The sequence below is a fragment of the Scophthalmus maximus genome, chromosome 5 (genome assembly GCF_022379125.1).
Source record: "Scophthalmus maximus strain ysfricsl-2021 chromosome 5, ASM2237912v1, whole genome shotgun sequence".
Classification (NCBI taxonomy): domain Eukaryota; kingdom Metazoa; phylum Chordata; class Actinopteri; order Pleuronectiformes; family Scophthalmidae; genus Scophthalmus; species Scophthalmus maximus.
The window spans coordinates 9,683,101-9,709,893 of record NC_061519.1 but is presented as its reverse complement, the minus strand read 5'-3'; the positions used below and the strand labels follow the sequence as shown (position 1 = coordinate 9,709,893).

The 26,793-nt window shown below is 45.5% G+C and overlaps 1 protein-coding gene across 1 annotated transcript in view; it reads left to right on the top strand.

Moving 5' to 3' along the window:
* Positions 1-4,237: 4,237 nt before the first annotated feature.
* The window catches only part of zswim5 (zinc finger, SWIM-type containing 5), a 64,310-nt gene continuing 41,754 nt past the window's right edge, over positions 4,238-26,793 (top strand). Inside the window, exon 1 of the mRNA XM_035633506.2 lies at positions 4,238-5,098. Coding sequence (XP_035489399.2) covers positions 4,549-5,098 — 550 coding nt within the window. The 5' untranslated portion in view covers positions 4,238-4,548. The remainder of the gene's footprint in view (positions 5,099-26,793) is intronic.

The window sequence follows — 26,793 nt, the reverse complement described above, 5'->3', positions numbered from 1 at the left end:
GCTGTAGGGATTACCCAGCCCACAAAAAACCCACAGGGTGGTCTTTTGTTCACAGTTTGTGGTTTGGGGAGGCTCCACAGATATACACATTAATGTGCACAAACACTGAAAAATTGATTCATGCATTATATGTATTTTTAATAGTTGAAAACAAAAACAGACTTACATTCTTTCAAAATAACAAAATCCCCAAAAAAGAATCCACTAGGAAAAATCACTGGGGATAAAAAACAGAACCAGAAAACAGGGGCCGGAAGACATGACTGAACATAAATGAGCAATAATAACAGACAAACCAACAAAGACAAAGGGAATCCCGACTATATATACGCAAGGTATATATAGGTACAATCACAAAGGCAACCCAAGAAAACGTAAAGTTACAGAAAAGAGACAGGAAAACAGGAAATGCAGAGAGACGAGGAACATGACTTCAAACTAAAACAGGACATAACAAACTCAAGACAAAAAACAAACACAGGGGAGAACAAAGGTAACTTGACTCAAGCACAGACACAAGGAAGGCACAGTAAGGAAATAACTGACTAAGCAAACCAAAGTGCACAAAGAAACAACAAGAGTTCATTGAGTCTTTGAAGAGTTCACGAGTTCATGGGGGCAGAATCCTGACAAACCAAGCCATATCCCTGCACACCCTCCCCTCACCACAGTCAACTCTCTGTATAACAAACGCAGACTTTTTTTAAAAACCCGCCATCACTGGCATATTCAGAAAGGTGCAAGAGAGAAAAGCAAACATATCACTTTGTGTGTGGAGAGCCACAACGAGAGAAAGAGACGTGATTTCAAAATGCGTCCACATTAAGAGTGGACAGCTTGTCGGGATTATATCACTTATCCAGCAGCACGCCATGGCCTCTATTGTTTACAGAAATCTGCAGCACGTGTGTTGGCAAATCGTCAAATCACAGCTTATAGCAGCCGGCGGTGCAGAGGTAGGGGACTCAATGAGGCAGTGGGCGAGTGGAATATTGTTCAACAGTGAATCTACCTTTGTGAAAATGCTCTGATTCTTCTCAAAATTCATGTCAAATTTCATACGTTCTTTTTTTTTAAATAACTCTTTGTGCATAATCCTATACTATCAGATCCACAGCAAAGTTTACTAGAGCAGTTAATCGACCAAATTAATCGCCAACTATTTTGATGATCGATTAATCGGTTCAAGTAGTTTTTAATGGGAATAAAAAATTAAAATTCTCTGATTTCTGCTTCTTAAACGGAAATATTGTCTTGTTTCTTTGCTCCTCTATGACAGTAAACTAAAAATCTTTGGTGTGCTAACAAAACAAATGCTATGCTAATAGCTATGATATTTTATGTACCAAACAACTAATCGATAAATCGAGAAAATAATCGTAAGATTAATTGATAATGAAAATAATCGTTGGTTGCAGCCCCAAAGTTTACGAATTTGATGAAACGATCATGATACTATTAAAACATGTCAGAGTATACCGACGTAAATTTAACCACTAATAAAATATGGTTGAGTAGACTTTGTGATATTTTCACAATACCATAGTAATCACTAGCCTGGCGTAGCCAGATTAATACAAGGACCTCTCGTTCATTTTTCAATTTTCAAGAGGCGTTACGAACGGATGCAGAGCAAAATGCCTTTGGACGCAATGGGATATTAACGAATCATGTGACGTCTGTTGAGCGTCGCGAAAATGTCAACAGACTGGAGCAGAGGAGACGCCTATGATGATGATGCCTCAATGTCTGTGAATAATTGTTGCCGTCCTTTTGTGAGAAATTTGAAAATATGGGGTACTTTTAGTCAAATGCTCCTTCATCCACGGCAGCCTTCTTGGTTGTTTACAAAAGTCGCTTCCCTCCACGTCGTGGTATAAGCCCCGCCCATTGTCAGATAATCAGTTGTGATTGGACCAGCAAGTTTTCTGCCAGGAGGAAATCACTTCCGAATGGGGGATCCAGACAGAGTCTGGCAGAGCAAATGAAATAAGCTCCCAGAATCAGTCTGGGTTCCAGGCTACGAGTTACAATGTGTAAAAACAGCAACAACATCAGTTTTAACTTTTTGCAAGTGGACTTGCACACATATGTATAATTGTTCTTTGCTCCACAATATTGTGTAATTATTGTGAAAGTCTTTAAGTTGTGGGTGTAGCCTCAAATGCATGAGCACAGGGCTCATTTTGCTTGTGAAATGAGCCCTGGCAAAGGGAAACTGACTGGAGGGCTGCACCCAATCCACTCAATGTGTATTCGCTTACCTGAGGTCGATTGATATTTATGGAACACGTAACCGTGCGAATTTAATTTGCAAAACGGTGACTCTGCTTCTCACGGAGTGACGTCTGCGATGGTTATCTGCGTCCGTGCAAAACTCACGCATCAAGGACTCTTCCCTGAGGTCGAGAGGAAAAGTGAAGCGGCAATTTACAGCGAGAGAGAAAAACAACAACAACAGGCAAACAGCAATGGGGAGAAACAGTTGGCTTATTCATGTTAATGTATATTTGCATTGATTTCACCTCGTTGTTTTTTTCACACTATGTCAGACACTTTGCCGTCAGTAAATTACATCCATTCATGTAAAAATGATGCCTGATTGAATGTGGGAGAGCAGATGTGGGAGCTGCAGTTGGCCAATGCTGATTGGAGACTGTGAGTGTTTTGTTATTGTGTTGGTTAGTGATGTGTAACATCCTCCACCTATCATCAATTTACTGACCCTCTCTCTTTCTCCCTCCCTCTCTCTGTGTGTGTGTGTGTGTGTGTGTGTGTTTCAACTCTATGCCTGCCTCTGCCTGCTCAGTCATAACAAGTCACACAGGCATATTGCCAAAAAGACAGGAAATGAAAGGATTTGACTTTTAAAATAAAAGTGCCGCTGTTACTCATTCATTCTAACAAGCTGATACACAAAAATGTTGCATATTTCATTCACTGAAATTGATTGATGTATATTTTGTGTGTATGTTTATGCTCTTTATCATAAATGTGTGTGTAAATGAAATGATTCCATATCAGTTAACCATGAATGGAAGCAGTATTTGCCTTTTAATACCCTTTCCCCTCACGCTGAGTGAAGTGCAACACTTTTCTTCGAGTCTCATTAATCATTGATGCATTGATTAAGGCGTCCTTGTGCATTTGGAAAAGCGCTGTATAAATGTGATGTATAGTTATTATTATTATATGGATTAATAATGAATGAATTTAATTGATGGCGCAAAAAGACTGTGGAAGACGAATGTTGCAGGGACAAAACAAAGTGAGAGCCAGAAGGAGAAGGAACAGTTGAACTGGCCCAAGCTACAAAATGATGATAAAAATGGTGACATCTCCCAAGTTATGATCGTCGCATCAAGAACATTTCTGCATCGGAAGGAAAGGGATAACACAAGGGAAAAGGCAGCACATTGATTTCAGGAGGGGTGGTGGTATTGTTAAGTTATGTGTTATGTTTATATTGTTAAGTTTGACGAGATGGTGAGATTTCATGTTAAATTTGAAATATACCCGGAAATATAACAAAGATATTTGAGGTAACATAACCATCACTGTTGCATCCATGATTGTGTTTTTATAGGTTATTTCACAATACATTTTAATACTTCTTTTAAGTCACTTTTAAACACCAATTTCTATAGACTTGCTTTTATGTGATGTCTTCTTTTTATATTGTTTTTTATATCCTTTTCTTTATACAGATATGTGGCCTGAAAACCTTATTATTGTTGTAATCCTGATTTTAATTGTCTGTGATGTTTTTGTGAAAGCACTTTGTGAAACTACTTCTGAAAGGGGCTATACGAATACAATTATTATTATTATCATTATTATTATTATTATTATTACTACTACTCTATGATGAGCTCTTATATAAATATTCATTTAATAATATTTTTTTCCTACATATTATATATCAAATTGGCCGCAGTAACACAATTTCAACTTTCACATGGGGGAACCTCTGGCAGGAGTACAGAGGAGGATTAGGGCCACACGTGAAACATGTATTTGAGTTCTGAGTTTTCTTTGATCTCAGAATGCTGCCTTTAATCTCTTTGATCTCAGAATTATAGATAGATAGATAGAGATAGGAGGATAAGACTAATACATTTAAAGAAGTTACATGAAATATTAACAGTGGAAATAGTGCAGTAGTTATTGTCTTTAATCTCAGAAGTCTGACTTCAATCTCTTTGATCTCAGAATTCCTGACTTTATTCTCTGAATTCTGACTTTTATCTCAGAATTCTGACTCCTCCCTCTGAACATGGACTTTTGGATCAATCTATCAAACCAGTCTTGTATCGGCCTCACTGTGACCGGTGGAGTCTGTTACATGTGTTGATTTAAAAAAAAAAAAAAAGCCCAACGAGCTCATTTTATTTTGAAATGTCAACCGGAAAGCAGGTGTTGGATACTGTCTGGTTTGACACTCGCTGAGTGTGTTGTGTGTGTGTGTGAGTGAGTGTGTGAAGTCCGCTTCCTGCTGCCGCTCGGTGTCCGCGCACCGTCCGTCTCCTCAGTGTCGATCGGCTCGCCATGGCGGAAGGACGCAGAGAACAGCCGCCGCATCCCCTCTTCTCCACACCACCGGCCAGCAAGCGACCCTGCCTGCGCCCCGCTCCCCGGGGCCCCGGACCGGGGCCCGGCCACGGGAGCGGGTCGTCCGGCTCCCGGCACCGCTCCCCGGAGTCCCTCCTGGACTGCGCCGCGAAGGCAGTGGCGGAGAAGTGGGCCTTCGAGCGGGTGGAGGAGCGCTTCGAGCGGATCCCGGAGCCCGTCCAGCGCCGCATCGTCTACTGGTCTTTCCCCCGCAACGAAAAGGAGATATGCATGTACTCGTCGTTTCAGTGCCGGGTCGCCGGCGAGGAGGGTCCGTCGGCGGCGACCGGCGGCACTGGTGGTGCCGCGTCCGGAGCTACGACCGCCGCCGCCGCCGCCGCCGCTGGTGCCGGGGGTGGAGGATCTACCACCGGCGCGGCGGCTACCGCGGGGGCAGCCGGGGCGGCGGGCACGGGAGACGGGCTGCCGTTCCGCCGCGGCATCAGGCTGCTCGAGACCGGCTGCGTGGAAAACGTTTTGCAAGTCGGTAAGTGGAATATTGTCTTTTCCCGGGGGGGGGGGGGGGGCACAGACAACCACGGAGCGTCCCCGAGCGTCGCCGCCGCCGCTGGATCTATTTGATGGAAGTTTTTTTCTCTCTCTCTGCCGTCGTGGAAACTATGCGGAGCCGCGCGGGTTTCGGTTGCTTTTGTCTTTTTTAAACTTTAGTAAACTTGTGACGGAAACATGTAGTTGTCGAGTGTGTGTGTGTGTGTGTGTGTGTTTCCTCCGACCCGTGTGAAGCGGCTCTCTGTTAGCTTAGCTCGACCTGCTGCCGTTTAAATATTAAAGGGATTCTTCCTATTGTGGCTCCCCGGTGCTCCCCCCCCCCCCCGATGAGGGGGTCTCCTCGCAAGAAGTCGCGACTATCTACCGGTCTCCCGTCCTCCCCCTCTCCGGGGCTACTCGACCGGGGGGGGGGGGGGGGGGGTTGGCCGGAGCTGTAACCCCGGCGGAGAGGCGGGGGAGGAGGCGGGGGGCTTGTGTGACAGACGCGGATACAAAAGAGCCAGCGTCGGAGCTTCATTTATGTTTGAGGGAGAGACAGAGAGAGAGAGACTTTTTTTCCTCCTCCTCTTCTTTCTCCCCGGCTCCCGGTCGGTCGAGGAACAAAGAGCGGTTATAATGATTAATCCAACGCTAATCCAGGAGAGAGAGAGATCGTGTTTGCTGCTGGTGTCCGCCGATCGGACCGGACAAAGAGCGCATCCGCTCCGATCGAGGGGTGGGAAAACATAAGACATGTTTCGATTGTATTAAATGTATAACTGATGATAACCTCCAAACACAAAGAGGGGGGGGGGACTTCCAGCTCGACGCGATCGATACGCGTCTCGCGTTTCGCGGCGGAGAGAGAGAGAGACATAGAGAGAGAGAGAGGGAGAGGGAGAGAGAGAGAGAGAGAGAGAGACATAGAGAGAGAGAGAGGGAGAGGGAGAGAGAGAGAGAGAGAGAGAGACATAGAGAGAGAGAGAGGGAGAGGGAGAGAGAGAGAGAGAGAGAGAGACATAGAGAGAGAGAGAGAGAGAGAGACATAGAGAGAGAGAGAGGGAGAGGGAGAGAGAGAGAGAGGGAGAGAGAGAGACACAGAGAGAGAGAGAGGGAGAGGGAGAGAGAGAGAGAGACATAGAGAGAGAGAGAGGGAGAGGGAGAGAGAGAGAGAGACATAGAGAGAGAGAGAGGGAGAGGGAGAGAGAGAGAGAGACATAGAGAGAGAGAGAGAGACATAGAGAGAGAGAGAGGGAGAGGGAGAGAGAGAGAGACATAGAGAGAGAGAGAGGGAGAGGGAGAGAGAGAGAGAGACATAGAGAGAGAGAGACATAGAGAGAGAGAGAGAGAGAGGGAGAGAGAGACATAGAGAGAGAGAGAGGGAGAGGGAGAGAGAGAGAGAGACATAGAGAGAGAGAGACATAGAGAGAGAGAGAGAGGGAGAGAGAGACATAGAGAGAGAGAGAGAGACATAGAGAGAGAGAGAGAGGGAGAGAGAGACATAGAGAGAGAGAGAGAGGGAGAGAGACAGACAGAGAGAGAGAGACATAGAGAGAGAGAGAGAGAGAGAGAGAGAGAGACAGAGAGAGAGAGAGAGGGAGAGAGAGACATAGAGAGAGAGAGAGAGACATAGAGAGAGAGAGAGAGGGAGAGAGAGACATAGAGAGAGAGAGAGAGACATAGAGAGAGAGAGAGAGGGAGAGAGAGACATAGAGAGAGAGAGAGGGAGAGGGAGAGAGAGAGAGAGAGAGAGAGACATAGAGAGAGAGAGAGGGAGAGGGAGAGAGAGAGAGAGAGAGAGAGACATAGAGAGAGAGAGAGGGAGAGGGAGAGAGAGAGAGAGAGAGAGAGACATAGAGAGAGAGAGAGAGAGAGAGACATAGAGAGAGAGAGAGGGAGAGGGAGAGAGAGAGAGAGGGAGAGAGAGAGACACAGAGAGAGAGAGAGGGAGAGGGAGAGAGAGAGAGAGACATAGAGAGAGAGAGAGGGAGAGGGAGAGAGAGAGAGAGACATAGAGAGAGAGAGAGGGAGAGGGAGAGAGAGAGAGAGACATAGAGAGAGAGAGAGAGACATAGAGAGAGAGAGAGGGAGAGGGAGAGAGAGAGAGACATAGAGAGAGAGAGAGGGAGAGGGAGAGAGAGAGAGAGACATAGAGAGAGAGAGACATAGAGAGAGAGAGAGAGAGAGGGAGAGAGAGACATAGAGAGAGAGAGAGGGAGAGGGAGAGAGAGAGAGAGACATAGAGAGAGAGAGACATAGAGAGAGAGAGAGAGGGAGAGAGAGACATAGAGAGAGAGAGAGAGACATAGAGAGAGAGAGAGAGGGAGAGAGAGACATAGAGAGAGAGAGAGAGGGAGAGAGACAGACAGAGAGAGAGAGACATAGAGAGAGAGAGAGAGAGAGAGAGAGAGAGACAGAGAGAGAGAGAGAGGGAGAGAGAGACATAGAGAGAGAGAGAGAGACATAGAGAGAGAGAGAGAGGGAGAGAGAGACATAGAGAGAGAGAGAGAGGGAGAGAGACAGACAGAGAGAGAGAGACATAGAGAGAGAGAGAGAGAGAGAGACAGAGAGAGAGAGAGAGGGAGAGAGAGAGAGACAGATAGAGAGAGGGAGAGACAGAGAGAGAGAGAGGGAGAGACAGAGAGAGAGACATAGAGACAGAGAGAGAGAGGCTGTTTCCCCCCCAAACAAAGGGCCATTCCGTGAAATGCTCCTCTCTTTCAGCCCCTCGGTCGCTCTCCTCAGTTTCACAACGAGCCGAGCCCGGGCACGTTGATGGGACGAAACCGATGGAGGGTTTAGACAAGGAGAAAAGAGAAAATAAAAGAGCCAGCCCTTTTTATGGTTGCCGGGGAGTATTTGTTGTTTTTCCTTTCTACGGCCATATGGTGCGAGGGAGCCACTGGAGCTTGTCTGGGGGGGTCATGTTGCTCCAGTGTTTTGCAGGAGGAAGAGGAGGAAGAGGAGGAGGGGGGCTGTCTGCTCTGTGTGACTGCTGTGTGTAATTGCATCTCATAAATTGCTCATCGATTCCGCCCCCCTAACTAATTGGGACTTGTGAATATGGAAGTGAGATTTGTGGCTTTTGGATCCAGTTTTTTTATTTTTTCCCCCGTTGCAAGTTTACGTCTGATGGGGGGGATCACACACAACCAGTGAAGTTAAAAAAAAAGTCTCCACTATTTTTCTCTCTGGTTGCCACGGGGCCTTATGGTTGCACGGTGTACGCAAAGGGGCCTTTGTGAAGTTTGAAGTCCTCGCACAAAGGTGGAATCCCTCGGATTTAGTGGAATCAGGGATTGTAATCTGTCAATGCTGTGTGTTTGTGTGTGTGTGTGCGCGCGCAGCACCGCCCACACCTATAGTTTGTGATCTCAGACGCCGCTGCCTGTGTCCCATTTGGCTATAAGCTTCAGTTAAAATTTAAATGGTATGGAAATAACATTTCTTAAAAAAACAGCATACATCCAGTGAGCAAATACTTCCCAGTCTTGACCGGCGAATTGCCTCTCCCCTCCCAAGGTCGGTCACAGCAGGCAGGCAGGGCACACGGTCCACGGTTATCGGTCATCAAAAACACAGGACTGTGTGACACCCGGGATAAGATTTGGCTCGGTCGCCACTCTGTGGACCATGGGAACCAGTTCGTTGTGCGAGGTTTACAGACTGGCTTATCAGGAGGACAATTGTTTTCTTTTTTTATCTTTCTCTTCTTTCCTTCCAGGCCTCGCTCTAGATAGGTTGGGCAACCAAGCGCGCTCACACACACACACACACACACACACACACACACACACACACACACACACACACAATGCACTCATTACGGATCGTGTTCCACACCTGTAAATTACAGCCTTGGAATATTACTTTCGCCTGACGTTGCACAATCCAATCGCCACTTAAAATAGTGGCAGCGGGCGCTTGTCTCTCAAGAAAAAGCAGGAGACGGCCGTGCCTCGTGTGCTCCGCGTAGGAGGAAGTTGCCGGCGAGAGTGAGATCCGGAACGAGGCCGGGCTGCGTGCTGACACACGCACGTTGACGCATGGTTTGATATACGGCATCTCTGGGAGCCGCAGTCTGAAATAAAAAAACTGGTATTAATCCTTTAATCGCATCCCGATTGTTTGGGCTCGGCCGACTAACTATACACTGAAAGCAAACAAACGTTTTTCTGGGTTTTGTTTTTTGCCGGATTGATTTAGTTTTGTTTGCCTGTAGCCAAGACAGCGCCGTCGCCTGTGTGTGTCGTTATCCAGCTCTCGTCTGTGTTTGCGACTTTAAAGGGACTTGAAACCACAGTCCCCCCCCCCAGCATCCTCTTTACAGTGATTCCCCTCTCCCATCTGACTCGAATGAAACAATCCAAATTACACAATTACACAGAAAGAGCCAGGAAACGCTGTGATGAGATCACAAGCTCGGGCTATCATGAGATGTAACATTTTTAAGTTATGATTATTATTATTGTTTTTATCATTATTATTCCTCACAGCCATCACAAGCCCAGCAGGCGCTCCTGTTCCAGTAAAACTCGCACTCACCTCGAGAATTGTTTTCGTCCCGCTCTGTCTGAGTCGGCGAGCCCTAGAGGCCGATCTGGAATTGCTCTTGTTTTTTCAGGTAATTACTAATGGGATCTGGTGGGTGGGTGGGTGGGTGCATGTGGGAGGGAGGGGGAAGGGGGGTCCTTGATCTGCTTTTCTACTCTGCAGTACTTGACAAATTCAGTGTCCGGGTCATGGAAAGTTTAAGTCCAGAGTAGGGCTGTCTGAGAGGAGGAGGAGAAGGACAACTGTTGCCGGCTGTTGCCACAATTTAAGAAAGAAAAGAAGAACAAAAAATGAAGTTTAAGCAAAACAGAATCAAATTCTACTAGTGAGGCAAGCGGCCGCGTGGATGATTCACCCCCAGGATTTGTCACATCGGCTCTTATGCGTAGGGAAGAAGAAAAAAAATCAAACAAACCCTGGATATTGTCTTTCACTGCTTCTCAGCTGTTGAGTAATGATGAATTGGTTTGGGAAAAGAATGTCATTTCATTCCGTGTTCATAATATTTAACACAGGAGACATGTATATGTGTCATCGGTTGACTGTATGCCCCCCCCCCCCTCCTGTGCATTGCCAGTAAAGGCCTTCGGCACACTTTAACGGAAACACAGAGGAACAGAGGGGACGTGAGCTCATCAACAACTCGTCGGCCCATGTGTTCATAATAATCCACTCCTCGCTCCAAGTCATAATTAGAATAATCAAAGCTAAGCGTGCTTGTATTGGCAACCCCCACCCCACCCTGTTCCTCATGCATGACACACACACACAAATGCGTGTGTGTACGCCCAGAAGCCCCCTTGCCAGAGCCTTATGAAGTCCTCAGAGAGCGGGAGGAAGGGATATAAGAGGAGGGAGGGGGTGGGGGGCTTCTTTAGCTTTGAGTCAAGCTTTGGGATTATTGGGTCATGCTTTGTTACCCAGCTGTAGAAAAACCCCTTGTTCACAGAAAGGTGGTGGTGGGGGTGGCTGGTATGTGGGAGGGATCTGTCTGTGTGTGTGTGTGTGCGCGCGCGCGTGCCCGTCCCCGTCTCCGCCACGTTACATAAAGCTGTAATGGCTCCCCGACGTCCTCTGAAGCAGCGGTGACAAAGTGAGGCCGTAAAGTTGAACAGGATTAGACTGTATTGGAGAGTCGGTCAGTGGGCGGAAAACAGCGCAGCGAGGCGTCTTTACTGCGAACGTCTGAGCTCCTGGAATCAGGGGCCGGCCATTAACATCGGCACTTCTCGGTCCTGGGGGAACCGTGTCATGATGTATGACTCCAAAACTGCCAAGAACCAAAAGTATCCATGTCAAATTTCAGGATTTTTCCTCGCTTATTCTGTGATACAACAGTTTTGTCTTTGCCAATTCTCGACTATTTTAGTAAAGCAAAGTTCTCTTGTTTGTTTTTCATATGTCGCATCTGAGAATGTTATCCTCTTTGTTCAGCGCCGCTCGGCCCATGTGCAGCACAAATGTTCTCGTCCGCCGAAGATCTAACAGCGTTTGTATAAATGATGAAAATGATTTCCCTTGTAAATGATTGCGGTGGAAGCGGGCGATCGGAAGAGCCCCAGACCAAGTCAACTGACGTAATGTCTGCTCGGGCTGCAACTAGTCAGTCTTTCATTATTGATTAATCTCATTTATTAATCATCAATTTAACATCTTTAATTTGTTTGTCTTTGTCCGACCAGCAGTTTGGAACTGATAAGGCGGTGTGTGTGATCCCTCAGTTTGTGCGTGCGTGTGTGTGGGAGGCGTTGGTGGCTGGTCTTAACCAGGATTTCCTCAGTTGTCATTTCCTGGCAGAATGGCTGCGGAGGGTCCTTGTTGTGGGAAAACTCGTGAGCCTCTGGTGTAACTCTGCGCGGTAAAAGGCCTGAGGAGGCGGTGAGCCCATCCTCCCATCTCTCATACTGTATCTGACACAGCACCTCTCTCTACTTTCTTCACTCCTACTCTGTCCTCTTTCTGTCCCTCCTCCCACTTTTAATTCTTTATCTCCGTTTCACTCCATCACCAACCCTTTTATGTAGCTCACTTTCTGCTCTTTTCTTCATCAACCTCTTTTATGCTCTTCGCACACACTCGCCCCTCTCCGATTCTTACATCAGTAAAAAGATGACTCGCACTGTAATCACATTCTGTCCGCGGGCTCCTGCAAAGAAAAGGAGCTTTTAGTTGGCCAATGCAAGATCTTGAGGAAAGGAAGTGTCGGTGGGTTTTGACGGGGGGACTGCGGGGGGGGGGGGGGGGCTGGAAAGAGTTGCTCATCGATAATGAGTGAGAAGGAGGTCAGACAGTCGACAGCGGTGCCCTGGGTGTGCGCCTCTCTGCCGTTTCCACACCGGGAGGATGTTGGCTCATGTTCTTCTGGGTAACTGTGGTTTGCATTTCACCAGAGGCCAGACCCCCACGCAAGCCGGCTTATCATGGGGGAGGCAACACACTTCTGTTTTTTTTTGCTTTTTTTTACACTGTTTGCTCCTGTCTTGACGCTTTTTTCATCTTTTCCCCATTCCCCTTGTTGGCTATTGCAGTTGTTTAGGATTAGTTTGAAAGCTTTTCTGCTGATAGTGAATAAAATGACTGTGTCCAATGTGAAACGTGTCAATTACAGTAATGGACATACAGAGAACTTACTGAACATTTGAAAGCTAAAAGGCCAGGCGTTTCCCTCGGGAGTCATCGAGTGAGTGAACGAAGAGTGACGGCTGACGTTTATCTGGATCGGCCAGACTCTTTCCTAAACCATTAGCCAACAACTTTAAAAAAGTGGTCATAAAACAACTTAATCAAAGCAGCTTTAAATCAGTAAAGATAAGTCTCTGCGGCATCTTTTCTTCGCGTCTCATCTCATTCAGACTAATCTTCAACTCTCTTTGTGTCAGGGTTGCGTGATGTGACCAGAATGTCACACCTAGAGAGGTCATTTCATATCCAGATGACGGTACATATTCTCGTTACTCCTACGTTTCCCCGTGCGCGTCGGGGGCCAGATGTTAAGTTGCAACAGCAGCCGCGTCTTTGTGCCGCGAGTCTGAGTCTGGCCTTTGTTTTGAACAGTCGACTTGACTTGTTTCTGCTCCTCTCCACAGTGGACTCTCCCCGTGCTGTTTGATATGATTCGTGCGTAGGTGGTATAAGAGATAAGTGGTGTTTTGAGTCCGCTGTGGGGACCCATCTGTGTCCTTATTTTAACAAAGTACAGTTTTGTGGTCCGTGTCAGACTTTTCGTACCCAAACTAATTGCTTTGCTTCACAATGTGAGATAGGGGAGATATCATGTTTGGGTCTTAAATATTTACAACAGTTTGGTTTAGTTTATCTCTGAAACTTTCTGTTTCCTTTCCATTTGTTTGTAAAAAAAAGCCAGACAGAATTAGTAGGATTGTCTGGCCTCGGACGAGGTTTGTTTCTCTGCCGTTAGTGTTTGGTATATTTTTACCGTTAATGTATATTTATGTTGTTTGAATCTCGTGCCTTGCATTTGCTTTGTACCACTTTTTCTATCTTTGTTTGGTAAAGTGCTTTTCGAAAAAAGCTTGTGAATATTTAAATGCACGTCGTCACTTTCATGTGAAGAAAACTTGTAAGTGCTTAATCTCCACTGCAATTGTTTTCTACTCTTTTTTATGTTCCCCGTTAAGGCTCTATTTGTTCTTGCATATCTATTCGTCTACGTGTATTCAAAGCAGAACCCATTTCGGAGCCGCAACTTTTTAACCACTTGGCGCATGCGGAGTGTCATCCATGCTCACATGCTGCTGTCCGTCCTCAGCCCCTTCCCGGCGCGCCGTGCAGGCGGACAATATTTAATCAGTGTAATTAATTCCACGGCCGCCACACTCGAAAAGAGAAAATCAGTAAAACAAATCGTCCCCACACTCTTATTAGCTCTCGGCGAGGCTCGTGAAAGATGAGGCCATTAGCAAGACGCCCGGCCGTTGTGTTCATCAAAGGGAGAGAGGCACCTGTAAACACGCACACACACACACACACACACACACACACACACACACACACACACACACACACACACACACACACACACACACACACACACACACACACACACACACACACACACACACACACACACACACACTAACACGAGAGAGAGAGAGGGAGTGTTTGTGCACATGAGGACTGATTATATAAAATCATTAATCAGGGGTTGTTGTTCGAGTGCTTCCTCCACCAGACGGCGAGGCGACCATCTGTATGTCACATCTGTGTGTTGGGAGGAAAACGCACAGTTTTGTGTTCAGTTTCCTTCTTGTTGCCGTCTGCTTTTGTGTCTGGTGATGGTGATGATGTGACCTTCCTTGGATTTTTGCTGTAATAGAAGAAAAACATTTCTGATAGATGGAGTGTTGCTCGCGTTGTTTTCTACCAGCAAGAACCAAACGACAATTTGAAAACTACAACCTCACAGTCTTAACAAAAGCTTGACTCATCTTTGTTCAGTGTCCATGAATATGAACATGTTCACCTCTATCTTTGCAGAAATTGCTATTACTCCCCAAAGTTCTAGTGGCCACTTCAAATCTCCATCAAGCACACAGCTTGAGCTCTTCTTAAGATCATGAAAAGCCAAATGTGTCGCTGTCATGACCTTTTAAGACGACAGCAACGCCACCCTTTGTACATTATGCGTGCTGTTGTTTTCTGCCTACCTGCTGAGTTTTTATATATATATATATATATATATATATATGGTGGCTTCCTAGTTGTTGGCCACAAGGTTTCACATTTCGAGAGGCACGTGGCAGCCGCAGTTTTGTAAATGCAGAGGTTTGTGGGCAAAAGTGCCATAACGTGAGGACACACAGCGAGTGTAACATCCCCAGTTTTTTTTTTTCAATATGCAAATCTTTAGGTCTGCCTTATTGTCGGCCCTTAAGATGTTGGACGACTGGTCGGGTGACACCTTGTATGAACTAGTGTTTTTCGAACATACCTAGGCCACAAGCCTGTTCGTTCAATTTCCAGAAGCTACTGCTTTGCTCCCATGGTAAAACCCTTTGAGGTTCACAGTCTCCCGGGAGAGTTTACAAGGGCAGATGGAAAACGTTGTCATGAACCAAGTATCGGGTAAAAGTAGAAAGTAGTGGGTGGATTGTTTCTTCAAAGCCAAGCGACCTTCGACGATTAACCTCACAACGCTCACTTTTTTGTACTTTTTCCTTCCCCCTCGCTGGGCGCCTTTGTCCTCATGTGCTTTCTGTTTAAAACCTGGCCTCAGGTGTTTCAGCCACATTTCCGCTGTGATTTCCAGCCACACCACTTCCACTCCGGACTGGTGTGCACGAGAAAACAAAAATGGCATCCTTTGCCCTTTTTCCGCTGTTTGCTCAGCACCATCCCCTCAAAAACAGCTTGTGCATGAAGGTTGTGTGAGATATAGAGTAAACACTACTCTTCTTTTTATAACTACTGTCCTGTTATCCCGTGTGTTGGTTTGTGTTTTTTCCTCCACCTTTAGTGCTTTTACCTATGGTGGTGGGCGTTCCGTTATCAGCAGAGATCAATGGTGGCCTTGTCCTTTAAGCTTTTGAAGCAGACAAGCGGCTGTATGCGGTTATCAAACTGTTCCACAACTGTCTTTTACTGGCCCGTGCGATTGTATCCCGTGGTATTTGTTCACATTTGGCCCCTTTCTGTATCTCGGAGAGAGGCCGGACTTGAAAGAGAAAGCTGAGGCTATCACGCCCCTTGTTTGGTTGTAATTGCCTAACAAATGTTGGGGAGAAAGCAGCAAAATGGACAGACGCGAAGGGGAAGCGGGCGTTTGAAATGCAAAACAGACCCAAAACTAACTCCGTCACATGACCACGTTGTCAGCCTCAGAGCTCCGTGAAAGTGGGGGAAAATACTATATTCTCTACGGTACATTTTCGTGTAAAATAATCTCCTAACCCGCATGAGATTAAGTGACGTGTTTCCATAAAAATAAAAGCAATGCCTGGGGTGTGGAACCCGACAGGAGGGGAAGTCCAGGATGACTTGAGCGGGGGAGGAAAGCTGTGACAGGTAGTGTTGTTCAAGGAAAAAAAAACCTCTTGGGGGGAGGGGGATAGACCTATTTGTAGATGATGGGATTCATTAGTTAAATTTGGACGTGCGCCAACCAAAGCCTCACCAGCCGCGAGAAAAAAGATGAAGTAATTGTCCTACACTTGAAGAAGTTCAAGCCTCACCGGTCCTTCCGAAGACATCCTCTTACCCCAGACTGAAAACATAAAAGCTGTCGTCATTATATCGACCCTCCCCCAAACCCATTTTCCTTCCTCCTGTGTATTGATTACTTGATGGTTGGATACAACTCATTCGAGCAGAACTCGCATTCGAGGTGTGCGTGTGTGTGTGTGTGTGTTTTCTGTCCTCCTTTCATTGGCTGCAGGCAGTTTTAGCGGAGCCCTCGGAACTTAAAAGGGGTTGTTAGTTTTTTGACATGGGATTCCTGTGGCAATACTTCTATTGTCTGGCAGCGTTTCAGACAGAAATGAGCAGCAGTGTGTGGCGGCCAGCTAGCAAAAAAACCAAAAAAAACACACCAAATAATTCTTGCCATGTTGCCAAGGTTCAATCAACCAAATAATTATAATAATAATAATAATAAACTTATTTTTGTTTGGTTTGCTTCCACTCGGATGAGAAGATTGATTCCACTCTCATTGCCTGTGTGATTAAATGTAAAGCTAAAGCTAGCTGGCAGTTAGCTTAGCTCAAACCAGCCTAGATACTAGAAACAAGGCTGTGTCCTAAGTCCACCTGGCAGACACTTTTACAAACGTGAGTGTAACCTGAGTTAGAAAACAAGCATAGGTGCTGGCATCCACACTTTTTAAACTTAAGCTACTAGCTAGCCGTTTCCCACTTCTTTCCCAGTCTTTATGCTAAGCTAACTGGCCCTTGATCGCACCTACGTACTAGCCTGGCCTGCGAGAGCCTTGTTAGTCTCGCTATTTGGCAAAAGGATGAATAAACATATTTAACTAAACGATTGAACTGAACTATTCCCTTAGGTATAGTTTGATCCAGTCCAGTGACTTTTCCAGAGCCCCAAAACCGAGTGCCTGTCCTGTCTCATCATTTTGTGTTGCCTGTCTTTTGAAAGTCTCTCTCCTGATTCTCGCTGAAGGGTTAGGTGTGATTAAAATGTCACGTCATACATCGATATACACGGTCATCTCATAATTGTGAGGTGGACCACTGGAAAGGGAAGGCCACGCTGCTGAAAACTCTACGTCAGACAAGTTGTACCTGATTTCAGATGATAAATCACAGTGTAAATTGCGTGCAATCATACTTGCCACTTCAACCTCTTACCGATTAGGATCAGCCATTGTCAACGAGACCAAGCAACAGTCAGGAAAAGTTACACAAATGATAGGTACAATGCTGGTATCAAGCTATCTTCCAGAAACAGCAGACTGCTGCCACCGAAAAATAGGCAGTAAATTACAGAATGAATGCAAACAGGCAACGCAAGATCCTTCACGGGACAGAACACGTTCGAATCCATGTCTATTCTTAACTTCAACTGGTCGAGCATCGCTTGTCCTGGCGGCACACCAATGGTATAATAATGTTCTTATTTGTTTCTGTCTTTAATTGCTTCTTCCTGTCAATCTTTGTTAAAGGAGCTGTCAAAGAGCATCACATTAAAAATGATCAGGGATCGTCGGAGCCAATTAGATCAGACGTGATCTAATAGGCTTTCGTGGGCACTTAGGCAGAGCAAGTACCAGCCGAATCAGTTTGAGGGTTCTGCACCGTCAAGGCTGGGACCATGTGCATGTTGCAAGTGCACACGGCACGAATACAAAACGCCATGTATACTGGCAGCCAATGGAAAGCGACCACTTTAAAAAAAACACCTTAGAATAATGTGATCATCTTCTCTAGATCCACATCTGTTGCATCTTGAGCACAGCGTTCCGCTCGCTGTCATTTCTAATTGAGATTCCTCTTCTGTCTGTTCCCATAATGCCCTGCTTTGTGCTAGCCAGTCCTGTCTGTTGCTTGATCTCCATGCTGATGACTTCCATTGTTCCTTTGAATGCGCTGAATTTGCTGCTTTGGTGCATTGCCCATCTCGACTTGAAATGACCAGTCGTAGATCAGAGAGATCCGAAACAGATAGCCCCCCCCCACCTCTTCTTTTGAGTACACTCATGGTTGTGTATTACAGTGAGTGCCTGTATCCTATGTGCTGCCCCCATCTCAGCAGCACTCAGAGCCCCTCACAATAACAGTGCTATTATTGCCAACAAGACAGACGAGGGCCCACAGGAGTCCATTGTGCGTGAAACATCCATTATTGCTGGATTAGAAACTATTTCCATACATTTGGTCGACTTTGATCTCAGGAAATGGGAGTCAACAACCGTGCTGCATGTCTTTTTAATTCCCTTCTGCACGTGTTCCACTCACTTTTGTCAAGGCCTTCGCAGTCTGGCTCATCAGTCATGTTCCTTTTAGATGAAAACATTTCCTCGTACATGCATTCCTGTATTTAACAGTTGATATGTAATTCATCAGCGCTGACCCCCCCTCGAGTGAATCGCTCGCCGCCGATTTCAAAGGTTCGCCTGTCCCCGGTCATCTTGTGCTTTTCACGGCTCCCTTTCACTCTGTCAATCCCTTTCCCCAAATGTGTGGATGAGCTTTAAAGGAGGCACTTAGTGCTAAAAGTACGAATAATTATATCACTTAGCAACCAAGTCCCCTATTATGGTGATTCACACTGTCAGTGTGCATTAGCAAATGGAGCAGGGCCTCCTGTGTGGCTGAATTATTCGGAGTCCGTGTGAATCTGAAACGTGACCTGCCCCCAAAGGTCGTTAAAAGAAGTCTCGACCGCTCCCGATCTCTCTTTGCCCAAGTGTTCAGGTCCACTTTATCTCCATGGCTATGTTTACATACAGCTGCTGATGTTCATTAAAGCTCCGAAATGGAGCAAGAAAATCAAACAACTTTGAATAAAAAGGTCTTTTGGGGGTATGGTTGGTTCTGCTTTCAGCTAATTGTGATAGTATTTCTTAAAATCAAATCAAAAAGCATCTTTGTGGTGTTAAAAAGGGTTCACTAATTTATATCCAGCCAATACAGAGATTTGTAAATTTGATCAGCAGCATATCAGTGCTTTCTGCAGAGTCGTGGTGGGCAGACAGTTAAGGACACAATAACTACACCTAGTAATATTTGTGGAATATGTGAATGCTGCAATATTCTACCACTCCCCTTTTTCATATTATGCATAGACAAACGCCTTAAAATCAGGTGAATCTAAGTTATTAAAAGATAATTCAGGTCTCGCACACGGGTTCACTGTAGTGTGTAATAAGGGGTTAGTGTTTTGAGGTATGCTTACACTTAGCTTTCCTCTTAATAAAGCTTCACCTAAGGCTTTCATATCTTGTCCAGATTGGAATTTTACTGGTCATTAAAAAAAATGCACGTGAATCATCTGTGTGAACCTGCTTCACGTGTTATCGTCCGGAAATTCAGATTGGCTGATCAGCAAAAGAATCCCAGACGTATTTCCAAAAAGTCAACAATACTGAGCCGCTGCAGGCTTTCATGACTCTAAAGGAGATGCTGTTCATACTTGTTTGACCTGGTTCCCCTCACTGTGACTCACCTGTCTGTTTAGTAAGAGGCTGTTGGGTCATGCTGCTTCATTGAATGGCCTCTCCTCTATAAAAAAAAGAAGCTACAAAATTGATACATCGTCACATCACACTGGAGAGTGGAAGACTCGTTACATGCACATTGTGATGACGTGAATCACCCCACCGTACCTTTGTATTCTCTTTCATTTTCCTCAGCCCCCCTCCCCTCTCCTCTCCTTCCTTGGCTTGTCTGCCTCCCTCCCTCTTCCTGCTTGCTAATAACAGCACTCTGTGTGGGTTTGTTTAGTGGAAGGCCTGCTATGGCCCATTAGGCTGCAGTCTCACCAGCAAATGAATGTGCAGAGAGAGAGAGAGAGAAGAGGAGGAGGAGGAGGATGACGACGACAAGAGGCGAGGATGAAAAAAGAGCCCGGGACGGGACGGGATGGGATGGGTGAGACGAGGGATGAAGGAAAGGGAGAGGGAAGGAGACCGGAGAGAGGGAGCGGAGGGTGTGAAGGAAGGAGGAGTGGAGGGAAAAGGGGGGGAAGTGGGAAGAGGTGTGAAGGGAGGAAAGAGGGGAGGAAGAGGAGAGCTGAGAGGCGAATGTAAGAAGTACATAACGAACCTGTCACCTCCGGCTCTCCACCCCCCCTCCCCTCACACACACACACACACACTCAGTCAAAAGCCAAAGAGGAGGGTGGGACCTCATTAGGCTCTCAGCAGTCCATCACACACAGGGGGAGAGAGGGAGGGAGAGAGGGAGGGAGAGAGAGAGGGGGAGAGAGACTACCACTGAGCTCTGTGGCGGGGGGAGGGGACGCCCCGAGAAAAGAAGGGAGCAGAGGGAGGAGTGAAATTGAATTGATAGGAGCAGTCAAGTGCAGACACACGCACGCACACACACACACACACACACACACACACACACACACACACACACATACTCCTCTCTATACAACATGATTAATGTGGTCAACAGCCGTGAGGATAAGTCTGGTCAGGACCTCTCACCCTCTTACATGCATGCGCACACACAATTGTTGGCATCCTCCACTTTAAGTGTCTCCGTGGCCTTTTCTGGCTCGTCTTTTCACACAAACACACGCACACACACACACACACACACACACACACACCCTCCTCACCCCAACCAGTCTGCTCGACCCTCGTCTCACCCAAACAAAGATGGAGGAGACAGACACCCTGGATGTCTTTTTTTTTTTTCAATTTCTTTGTCCAGTGTTTTATTACACTGGTGTACGCCTGGTATCCATTCAGTGTAAATTCTAAAGGCCTATAAAGCTGCAGAGCACAGCAGATGCAGATTTCTACATTTTAGGGAAATGAGTCCTGATGCGCACTTGAGATGGAACTTTTTTTTCAATAGATATTGTGAAATAAATGCTTATTTAGATAATAAATAGATAATATAGAATAATGACGCCGTCCGTTAAATATCACACCATTGTGGGAAAATGCCCATTAAACTTTCAGCTAAGATCAACAAAATCAGGTTACTCCAAAAAAATAAATGAAATAAAAATAAGCTGGAACCATGAAGTATTTTTTCACTTTCCTTTCTGCCAAATTATCCAGTCGCCAAATAGTTTCAGTTTCATTTGCAGTAGATATAATGCAGGAGGCTGCTTTAATAATGCGTCACTTCTGAAGATGATAACTAAACGTAGTTTGTAGTGCACTTACATACAATACAAACCACAATACAATATTTCCACTGACCAGCAAATTTAGTCAAATGTGAGCAGTGTTTTTACAGTATATATTATGAGAGGGACTCAGCTGCATGAAAACATCGTCAAATCACAAAGTCACAGGCTAGTTTTAAACTTTGAGTCCTTATGGAACACAGGAAAGAGAAGACTCAACGTTTCTCCTCGGGTCCTGACTAGTTTCGGAAGCTGCACACAACATTTTGGTAAGAAACGGAATCATTACAGGTACTTTCTGTAGTTTTTGTTGTTGTTGTTCATACCTGTGGCTTTTGACACATTTGGATTATCTGTGATGAAGAACCGTCATCAAGTGTCGAATGATTGTTGACACTTCAACCAAATCTTTGATAAAATACAATGAAAAAATTGATAGAGACTCTTTTCTTGACAAAGTCTGCTTCTGAACTCTGCTATACACTGAGCAGACAGGCACACGCACACACACACACACACACACACACACACACACACACACACACACATATTAGTGGACAGCCACTTTCACAGCTGTCTACAGCTGTAAATAAAATTCTCCACATAACGAAATGAGCAAATGGATCCTGGGTAAAAAAAACACCAAAAAAACCCTGTCTCGCTAATGTAGCTGTTTGAGACATTACCTATGTCAGACGGCCTCAAGACGCTTGAACCCAAACCACTTAAACTGTCAGTTTAGATGGGGCCAGTAAACTGTCCATCACTGGAAGCACATAATAGGTTACTAAATGTCCACTTTAGAGCTGTGAATTATTTCCTACTTACTCTGCTGAGCGTGCGTGTGTGTGTATGCTGTGTATCAGTGAATACAGGGTTTCTAATTATCGTGGTGTAACAGGATGAGATGCCATCTCCACTGCCTTACACCGGAGGAGCATTGCACTCTGTGTGTGTGTTTTGGAGTCCATGCTGCAGTTTTGTCCCTGGGTGTGTCCTTTAAAACCAGAGGGCCTCAATGTGTGTGTTTGTGTGTGTGTTGACCATGCACGCACATATACTGGATTTGAAATGTGGTTTAAAGCTGTTGACGTTGTTTCAAAAAAATGTCCTGATCTTGATTTTTTTTGTGTTTCTTCTTTTACTTCTTTCCGTCCCGATCTTAACGACAATTGGGTTGAACTGAAGAAATAATCCAACGACCCTGTTCCCCTCCTCTCGGCCTTCCCCTTCTTTAACTTTCTGTTCCTCTCTCAAACACACAATAGCGCGATCAATGTATTTTCCTTTTTGTCATTTTAAAGTCTAATTTTCACCTAGTTACATTTTTTGCCTCAAAAAAGGGGAGCATGTGGCACACTAAGCACTTTTTCTGCCACGGCAGCAGAAGGGGAATCTTTGTGTGTGTACACAGTGTGTGTGTGTATGTGAGCAGTGTTCAAAGTGTTGTGACTTATCAGTGGGATGAAACAGCACTGCTGTAACAATGGGATTAAAGCTGCGCTTATGAAAGAAGCAATTAAATGCTATCTTATCTCATCTGCTTCTAACACCAAAAAGCACATTAATATTTTTTTTTGTGTCAAGTTTCCTCCTCTTCCATTTCTCTGGAGGCATCTGCGTCTTCCCAACGGACCACGCTGGTTGGTGGATCCTCGAACTCTCCCGCCATCTGGACGGTCAGCGGAACCTGTAAAACGCAGAGATGCCACGCAAGATGATTGCAGCATTTAAAAAATGTGTATTTGCAGCAGATATGTTTCAAAAGCAGTTCAAACACACAAACGTTGAGTTGAAAAAATAATTGATTAGTAAATCAAGTAGTTTGATACAAACAATCAAACAATTTTGATACACGATTGTTCATCGTCATCATGTCATCCCCCAGTGTTTTTAATTTTGTAAAATGAATATCCCTTAAGGTTCCAAGGTGTTGGTTGTACAAAACAACTCCTTCAAATGTCATGTTTTCTTGCGACTGACAGTCTAAACCTCAATGATATTCGGTTTACATTGATACATTTATATTTGTCCGGTGCCTGCTGTGCCATTGCCAGTTGAATGCTGGGAAAAGTAAAACCTTAGAAAATACAAACATAAAAGAAACAAGCTCTACGACATTCTTTTTTGTTTTCATGGCACTTGAAAAAAAATGACAGAACATTTTCAAAATGAGTTTTGCCCAGCCGTTTTAAACCGCCATCATTCCAACCGTCATCAACACCAATAAACACAGCAGTCCCAGCACTGCCTTCTCCCTTGTTACAGTGAGTAGTCACCGCTGTCAATATGTCCGAGCCTCGCCTACTGTTCGTGATAGAGACGAGAATAAGGCGGACGAAAGAAAAGCAATGAGACGTAGCAGCGGAGGAGAGAGGCCGTGTGATTGGAGAGAGTTTGTCAGGATAACTCTCTCTGATTGGAGTCCTTGTCTCGGCGTCGGAGCTGCTACTTAGCCTCGACCTGGCCTCTTTGTTATCCGTCCCCTACTCCCTCCCTCCCTCCTTTCTTTCTTTCTTTCTTTTCCTTTCCCCGTCTGTCCATCAAGGCCAAAGACTTGACTTGAAAGATCCAGCAGGAAGGAATTGAGTTTTTCTGGGATTCCACTGCCTTACTTGGTGATCGTGTTTCGGAATCGGGGCGCTTTTTCTCCTTATGATTTGGGGACGATGGATATGAAATCACTCCTCATTGGTACACGAAAAAGATGTTTAGAGAGAGAATTTTCTCCTCCAACCGGATGTGATGATGCACAGATGCTGCCCCGCATCCAGCAGCTGACTGCAGCCACGTTTTCAGCACTGGCCTTTTTGCTTTTGGCCCGGCGTGCAGATTGAGTTTCACTGACCTGACCCGGCCACTTGGCAGCTGATGGGCTTTCGCTGAAAGGAGTTGTTAAATCCAATTTGGGGTCCAGCTGTTTTGTCTCTTCAGCCTATTGAGGAAAAAAAAAAAAAGCTCTGTTGACTGATTGAGGCAGTATTTAAGTTTTTTTTATTTTTGCGGGAGGGGTTTGCTTTACAAATATGTTAGTAACTATGTGATCATTCACTCCCGCATAACTAACACGGTGTGTAATTTGCAGTTCGTCATGACCAGCACAAATGTTGCACCTGCTGTGCAAAAAAACGGAGAGTGGACGAAACGTTCCAAAGCCAAAAACTAGATATGTGACCAATTAAAGGAAAAACCAAGTTTGTTGTTGAGCAGTGGAACAAGTTGAATGCAACATTATTACCTTTTAAAGTTAACAGAGCATATGTGTTAGCAAACAGTTCCTCTATCACACCTCCAGCTGCAGAGCAACACCAGCAGTCATTTCAAAATCGTGGTTCTGGCCACGTGATCCACTCTCGTCTTAGATCTGCTTGAATTTCCACAAACTTCTGGCTCTTTGGCTGCCGAACGCATGTTCACCAGCTTGTCGATAACTCCGTCGGTCTGTTTGTTTGCTGCTGGGCTGGAACTGCACAGTGTGTTTCGCTGAAAACAAAGAGCGCGGAGCTGAAACCAAAGTAGTAAGACTTCAGGTCAGAAAAAAAGAAAAAGGTAACAGATGCCTGTTCACATACAAGACTGTTAGCTGCTTCCCTTGTGGCTACCAGGCGATCCAGATATCGGCTCATACACCGCATGGACACACACACATGCACAAAATACACTGGCTCTAGTACAGTCTCAATTTTGTACCCATACACACTAAACCTTCAACATTTAACTACACACACCCCCCTACCCTACTGCCCATGTTGCACACACTAACTGACCCTGGCCTACACCCCTAGGGGGGTTCCCATGCTATTTAACCACTGCTTTTGTTGCAGGGGTCTATAGCTGAGTCGGGCACACCTTTTAACTTACAAAGACCGTTTCAGTCAGAAGCCAGTGGTTACTGAGGCCCGGGGGGCACTTGGTATATATATATGTGTGTGTGGTGGGAGAACCAAAAAACTGTGATCAGACCCTCTCCTCAATTGTCCATTTCCTGCTCTTTTTCTCCTGCCTCGTCTCCACCGTCAAAGCGCCCCTTCAGTGTGGGCTGTCGCAGTGTCCAGCGTGAATCAACAAATCAAACCGAAAGCAGCCCACTCTTGGCTTTTTGAAACGATAGTCTCCAACCTAAAACCGAGGCGTTGCCAGGTGACCGATTCCGCCTGCTCGCCACACTGCAGCAGAGCGGTCGCTGACTGGCGAGAAGGCTGAAGAATGCTTTAGATATCACACAACGGCAAAGAGTCATTTCTCTCCAAAAGCCAAGAAAGGCCATGCAGGGACCTGCCAGGAGCAGCTCGGTGAAAACCTGTTGCTTTATTATTACAGGAAGCTGCATTTCCCATGGCAACAAGAGAAGTGAACCCCCCGTGAAGTCTTTTTGACATCACCGTCTTCGTCATTGCCCCCCGGCTGAACACTAAAGGCGGGGGCTTTTACTTTGAGTCTGATTGATACACAGAAGAAAGCACGAGCTCAGGACATTTACATACACTTTAATAATTTGACTGTAATCAGATTAAGGCAACACTCTGACTGTGGGAACTCTAATATAAAGGCCTCAGTTGGATTAGTTTCTAAGCTCATGATCTGCATTAACATAACCTGATTAAGACGCCTAGATTTCTGCTCACTAATGACCTATTTCCAGGGGGGCATTTTAAATATTGCACAAAAATTAATCGATCAATCAATATTATACATTACATAAAATCATAAGGTCATAAAATGGCAATCATTTTGATAATGAATCAAACCTTCCAAGTCACTTTTCAAGTGATTTCAACAGTGAAATGGGATCAATTTACTCTGCTCCTATGATGCAAACTTTATCCGACTGTCCAGTAGTCTGTTCTTAGCTCGCACGTGAACGTAGTTAGATTATGTCGGTGTAAAACAAAAGAAAAAGAAATCAAAAACGGTGCGTGAACAGACGTTCATATTTTCGTCCCTTCTGTCTTTGTCGTCACGTCTCCCTCTCTGCTCCCAGCAGGACTGTGTCGTAGCTGTCTGCTAGGTCGAGGGGGAGTTCCCCCGTTCGTCTGTCTCTTCTCCCTCAGGTCCTCACACTGAAAGGACCTCTTCTTTTGTCATAAATTGCGTGTGTGTGTGTGTGTGTGCGCACACAAGGACAGGCTGCTGTGACATTTCTATTCAAAGCAGAATGAGAGAGTGTTTATGACACTAGAAAGCAACTATAAGATCTGAGTGTCTGAATCTGTTGCTCACACACACTCACTTGGAGCCGACCCAACCCAGAAGCCTGAAAACTTAGAGCGTCTCTTTGTGGTCCGTCTCACTGCCACTGCACTGCATGGTGTTTCATTCCTCGCTAATGATCACCACATTGACTTCCTATTATAGAAACACAGTCAATGGGGGGTTTTCTTTTTCTATTAAAGATACAACAGAAGATATTTGAGCTGCAAACAGGACTCGCACACACACACACACACACACACACATACACACACACACACACACACACACACACACACACACACACACACACACACACACACACACACACACACACACTGTATGTAACGATCAGGCGTCTGTTCCCTGTGGGTTTAAAGTGAGACAGGGCTGTTTTTGTGTCAAAGGAAAGGTATTTTCATTCATGCAGGAGCTGGTTTGTTAGAGATATGCACCTATCCAGAGATGTACATTGAAGTCTGGTCGGCCATTGCACGAGTGTATGCGTGCATGTGTATATCCTCTTTGATGAACGTACAAGAAAGGAAAACACCCGCCCCATCACCATATCTTTAATATCTGTGGTGCATGCCAAGGGCTTACTCTCACCATCTGCTGTCTCTCTGGTGTGGGCATGCTGCTGCACAGCGCCAGGTGAGATCTAT